Here is a 6,633-nt window from a genome sequence, read left to right as displayed (position 1 = left end):
CAAAAGTACAAAAAAAACTTCAATTAACGATGTAAAAATGATTTGATATAGTTACTTGAATTAAAGTTAACATTAAACTTGCTAAACAATGCATTTGATATCAGTATTTTCATGCGCGAATAGAGGAAATCGGAGGGGGGGGGCAATCTTCACTCTTCTCAATTTTTATACTAAAGTTAACAAACGATTGATATCCTTCGGATCCTCCCTTCTCCATTGAAAACAACATCATTCATTGAACCCTTCTCTCTGAAAAAAAAATCCTGGATTTACACATTGTTTTAGAGTAAACGAATGTGTATTTTCACTGTCATTGACTGTCGTTTAAGAGGATCGCGTAGATTTCAGTCATGTCAGTTTCTGTATGAATATCAATCGGGTTTCTTAATGAATATAGAAGGAAAGTATTTCGTGAATGTGAGCATTACCCATAATGTTTGAACATGAATTTAAGTCAAACGTTCACAAAATCAAGTAGCTTTCTGTTACAGGTAATAACGCTTTTAAGTTTCAAGCTTAAGCAAACGTCTTCAATCAAAGTACACATTAACTATCAAGTGACTTTCCCCTTCTCTCTATGTTAAAAAAGAATACTTAAAGTCTGTAATTGAATTTTTTATAGATTTTCTTGGCTATTTGCCTAGTTTACAAAAAAATGACGACACGACATTTTCCTCAATATATATATATTTTAGGTGTTCATTTAAGTAAACACAGACGTTTTAAATGTAATTTCTCGGGAATAGAAACACTCCAGGTAAATATGTTTTAATCTGATTCTTTCTTTTCTTGCAGAAATTAGTTTATATTTATCATTCTAAAAGTAAAGCTTTATTGACCGTGCTCTTTTTTTCTCAGTGATATACTTACATATGTAAATCATTTAAGTTCAAAAAATAAAGGTTAAGTGGTATTAATTGGTTAATATGACATCTGCATATTTGCTATACAAATAGGGATTTGAGTGTGATTTCCGTTTCCTGTTTCAAATTTTAAAACAAACAGAATAGTGTTTGGTCCTTAAGTACATGTATATGTTTTTTTATACATACGGTATTTAATCAAATGTTGGTTTTGCAGATCTTTGTCAAAATCATATAGCTAGTGGATTAAACTACAACACATCGAAATGAACCGAACCGACGACAGTTTTTACATGAACCTTACAAACACGACAGACTCTGGGTTCAGTGAGGAAAAACCACAAGCTAGTATTGCACCTCCTATTCTATTTCTAATTCTTGGAACGCTCGGAAATGGACTGGTGCTGTTTCTTCTGTGTCGTTTTTCTGGAGAGCACAAATGGCGTCCTTTTTACAGATTTGTATTGGCATTAGCCATAAATGACTTTTTAGGGATCGCTCTAGCAGCACCTTTCGGAATCGCTCGATACGCCTCGGACTTCACGTTTACTTTCTCCCACGGCCTCTGCGACTATATGGCTTTTATTCAGATGTTTGCTATCTTGAACTCGGCATGCATCGTACTTTCAATGTCTCTTGATAGATTTATTGCAATTGTTTTTCCATTGAAATACAGCGTGTCCGCCAAAGAACGGCGAACTCACTTGTTGTTGATGTTTGGTGGCGCCATATCACTCCTTCTGTCGATCGTTCCACATTTGGCGGGAAGACACAGTCGCAGTTTTTATCCGGGTTCTTGGTGCTTCGTAGATTTTATGTCTGACGCCTGGATTGATCGAGGCATCTCCTTGGCTTACGCCTCCGCTGGCTTTATAATTCTTTGTTTGGTTGCCGTTCTAAATATTTCAGTGATCGTTACTCTTGTACGTCAACATTGCTTAACCGGAAACGGAAGGAAACAACAGAAAACAATAAGCAAGAAGAGTAAACAGATGATAGCCTTTTTGTTTGCTATTGTCGTTCTCTTTGCAGTGTGCTTTATACCTTTGCTGGTAAGAATAATTCACGAGGTTTTCCCTCCAAAATTTTATGCTTGAAAAAAAGCTATAAAAATGAATTCATCGATCAATTTGTTTATGTTATCCTCTACGTTGCTTAAACAATTGTACTAATATATCCTGTACAATGTGGAAAGGGAGCTGAGGTTGGCTAATATTTGCAACATAATCAAAACAAAATATCTGATAATTTTCATTCCCTATGTTTTATTCTTTTATGTTCTATGTCTATCTCTTCCAGATCAATGTGTTTGCTCGCCCATTGCGCATCCTTCAAGGAATGGAGAGTTTTGAGGTATTGGGTCTCCGCCTTGCCTACGTAAATTCCGTTTTGAATCCGTGGCTTTACATCCTTCTCAGGAAAGAAACTGTTATGTTTCTACAGAGATTTCCTTGCATGCGACAGTGTTGTCAAACCAAAGACCAAGAAAATACCACCGAATCGGTGTCACTTTAAATTTGTTTATTTTTATGTTTTATGTTTCATGTAATAAAAATAAGTTATTCATTATTGGATATTTCTTGATCATCATAATTGAAGATTTGTACTTGAATCACTCCAATTTACTTGTTTTCTGGACATTGAACGGCGTCTATGTAGTTAGCTTGACAAAGTTTATGGATTATTCGAAACTAATATTACTGCATGAAATAGGAATTTCCGTTACAACAGCTCAAATTTCTAATTATCATGAGAGCAGGACATACAGCTTTGATGTATTGAAGTTTCAATATTAATGGAGGAAATCATCGTTCATTGTATGTTTTTTTTCTATTAAAAAAGTGCAAAAGTGCAAAATTGAAAACTTGATACATGTAGTGTTATGTTCATAACATTTATTGAGTCTGACAGTTTCGTTATATACCAACATTTTTTCTTCCATGCGCAAATCTAGAAGGGGTGTCAGGGAGTCCGGACATCCCCCCTGCGGCTATTAAACATTCAAAATAACTCAAATCACATATGAAAATTTGTCTCATCCCCCTGTAAAAATATCCTGGATCCGCGCATGTGTTCTCTCGATAACTGCATGTTAGGGTGATGATCCGATTACCTGACAGGAAAAAAGATAATTGTCAGAAATTTGGGATATTTGTAAGAAAAATGTGTAAGAAAGGAATATGGTAGGTACGTGTACAATAACCAGTTGAATGAAATCTTCATAAATCATTTCTTTCATGGATGAAAAATCCATCAGTTCCTAATATCTAATAAAACAATCAATGTTCGACACTGACTTTTATGGTCAAACTTAAGGTAAATCTGGAGATTCTTGCAGCTCTCTAAAATTTTAACACCAATTATTTTGAAACGAGTAAATGATATTTTCTTCATAGATATTTCCTTACATGCAGTTTTCAGTTTTGACAAATTTCAGCCAAAATTTTACAATGCAGGTTACGCGTAACACACTCAAGAGAGGATGCCTTAACTCTGAGTACATCATGAAGTTTGACCTAGAAATATTTGCCTAAAAACATTTTGTTTAACAAACTTTACATACTTTGTGTGAACTCTTACTTTTATAGTGTGAAAATTAAGAACAATGGTTACATAAAATGAAAAATTCCTGTATTAAGATCATTTTCTAGGTAGTATTGAAAGTATGATAATGATAGCCTTTTTGTTTGCAATTGGCGTTCTTTTTGCATTCTGCTTTATACACTTGCTGGTAAGAATAGGTCATGCTTTTTCAAAATTTTATGCTTGAAAAATAACAATAAAATGCATTTATATAGCTATTTGTGTTATCCTCTACTTTGTTTTAACAATTTTACAGACAGTATCTGTACAATGTGGAAAGGGAGCTGAGATTAACTATTATTATATATGACACAATTAAAAGAAAATATTTGATATTTTTCATATCATGTGTTTTCTTCCTCTGTGATATGTTTGCTGTCTCTTTCATATCAATGTGTTTTATTGCCCCGTGCGCATCCTTCAAGGAGTGGAGAGTTTCGAGGTATTGGGTCTCCGCCTGACCGACGTAAATTTTGTTTTGAATCCCAGGCGTTACATCCTTCTCAGTAAAGAAACTGTTTTGTTTCTACAGAGATTTCACTGCATGCAAAAGTGTTGTCGAGCCAAAGACCATGAAAATACCACCAAAAAGGTGCCACTGTAAACATATTTTTTATTTATTTCCTTAGATGTTATAAAGCCTAAGACAAGTTTCATCTGAAATGTGTACGTATGTCCAGACCTAATTTATATACATAGAGAACATGCCCGTAACATATTTCAAATCGTCGGTGAATTTTATAAATTTTGGATATTCCTTAATTACATGTATAATTATAGAAGATGTGAACAGATATCAGCCCAATTTTACGTGCTTTTGGACATTGATCAGAATATATTTACTGAGATTGATAAATTTTCTGAATAACATTGTATTATAGAAACTAATATTATTGCATGAAAATAGTTATTTCCGTTAAATCAACTAAAATTTCTGATTATCTTGAGAATATAGAAGACAACATTTACGTCTTTAAATTTTAATATTGATTGGGGAAACTATCATTCACTTCAATAAGTTTTTTTTAAATGTGCAAAATTGATACATGTAAGATTATGTTCATAACATATGTTTAAATCAAGAGGGTTCGGTGGTCGTGGCCATTTTTGGATAATATTGATCTCCTTAGAAGAAGAGCTCTCTGTAAAGATATAAGAAAATATTCAAATGTTCAAAGCTAAATACATGTAGATAATAGATGAACATTTTAAATTACCAAAAACTAGTACAAGTTTATAGCTTAGAACCCATTATTTTTTTTAATTTAAGGTACAGTGTAGGTGTGATGATTTATTTTGACCTCGTTATTTTTATAAAGTACTGTATCGGTGTAGAGCTGGAGTGGTACCTTTTGACATGTCATACAATTTAATCAATCAAGTAAATAAATCCTTGTGTTTCATAACGTTACATTATCTACAAGTAAGTTCAACTCTGACAATTCGGTTATATAGCAAAGGTGGTTGAAATACGGCCCCCAGTAAATTGGTAAAAATATAAATTTCAGAAATTCTCTTTTATTTCACATGTACTAAATCTGAGATATGAATACTCTTATAGAATTCCTTTCTTATCCTAGAAAAAACAATCACGAGATATAAATCATTATTTATGGTATAGGAACACTATTTACATTCAATCTCGGGAGATTTTACAATTGAGAAGATGGTTTTATTTTACACTTTCAGTTTTGCAGTTAAAATCGTGCCTTGTGTTTACAGTCTATTTCCTAGAATGTAGGAACTTGTAGTTAAATATAAGATCTAGACGTTTTTTTATTCAAAACTTTACCTTCGTTAATTGGCGGATTTATTACATACTTTGCAACGATAAAGAAAACACTCCAAATATATTCGCAGAGGTGACATTTGAAAGCTTTTGAAATACACGAGCGCATTTAGATACATTTTTCTCCTTCAGCTGGTCGATGTATTTTGTCGAAATCTATCTATAACTAGGTGAAAGAAAAATGTACCTCACTGCGATCATACACAACTTCCAAAATACTATTATGCGAAAGTCCAGTGGGTCTTGTCCACACTTTACTTCACTTATTGAAAGAAACAACACAATACATGTATATCGCATTATAGAAGACCGCTAGATTTTATTTTGTTGTCACATAAAACAGAGCAGTATAGCATAACTGAAACACAATTGTGAATTATATGAAATGTTTAGGAATAACATTATTTGCTCCCTCGCAAAAATATAGACGGGATCAGGGGAATCCGTGGAAAATTAAATCTTATTTTATTCACGTTGTAAAATTATCAAAAAAGGACTTGAACACCCCACCCCGCCTAAATGTTCTCGATCCGTGTGTGTGCTGTATCAATAACTGTTGGGATTATAATCCAATTCTTTGACAAGAATAAAATAAGATAAATATTTTTATTTCTTTTTTTTTGGGGGGGGGGGTGTTTCAGCCAATATTTTTGACGCTAAATTTGCTCATCACACTCCCTTACACCGCCCGATAACTCGTATCATAATATGGAGTTTGACATAAAAGCTTTGTATGAACTCCTCCGATTTCTAACGAAGAAACCCCAGAGTCAAAATTAAGAACAGACGATACATACTGTATACAGGGAAATACCCCCCCCCCCGTTTTATATTCGCCTCTTTATCCCTCGATGTCAACAGAGAAATTTAAGACAGGGCGAATTCCAAAGTCTCAAATAATCTCTGCGTGAACACAACTGGGTCGGAGCAAATTCAAGATGGGACAAAACTGTTTTCAAGAGGCGAAAATTACACATGGTGAAATAATTCTATATACAGTATATGTAAAAATAAAATACGTTTAATGTTTCCAATATACAAACAATTTTCGTCACAGACTTTTAGATTACCAAACAAATATTTATTACCTTGTATTAACATTAGAATTTAAAAGCCTAATGCTGTAAAAACAGGGGTTAAATAATTTGCATTCTTAATATTTAACTTGCATTTATTTTTTTTAGGCCCAGATTTGGTGAGATAAAGTTGCAGTTAGTGAGAGCTAGAGGCAGAAATTGTTTTTGTTGCCAAATTAATTCTGTGATAACACTACGTATTGATTTTGTACTATATAACCCATAATACAAATGACGCCAAATTGAGGCGCCAGCGGGGTTTGCTTATTTACATTTAAATATTAAATCGTACGATGGCTTCAAATTATATAAATATAAGTAA

General features: G+C 33.2%; 1 protein-coding gene across 1 annotated transcript; it reads left to right on the top strand.

Moving 5' to 3' along the window:
- Positions 1 to 824: 824 nt before the first annotated feature.
- LOC128167910 (prostaglandin E2 receptor EP4 subtype-like) lies at positions 825 to 2,401 on the top strand. Its single transcript, XM_052833896.1, has 2 exons — positions 825 to 1,915; positions 2,163 to 2,401. The coding sequence occupies exons 1-2, from the start codon at positions 1,130 to 1,132 to the stop codon at positions 2,376 to 2,378; spliced, it is 1,002 nt and encodes a 333-aa protein (XP_052689856.1). The 5' UTR covers positions 825 to 1,129; the 3' UTR covers positions 2,379 to 2,401.
- The last annotated feature ends 4,232 nt before the right edge of the window (positions 2,402 to 6,633 follow it).

This window comes from Crassostrea angulata, chromosome 10 (assembly GCF_025612915.1).
Source record: "Crassostrea angulata isolate pt1a10 chromosome 10, ASM2561291v2, whole genome shotgun sequence".
NCBI lineage: Eukaryota > Metazoa > Mollusca > Bivalvia > Ostreida > Ostreidae > Magallana > Magallana angulata.
This window is presented reverse-complemented; position numbering and strand designations above follow the sequence as displayed.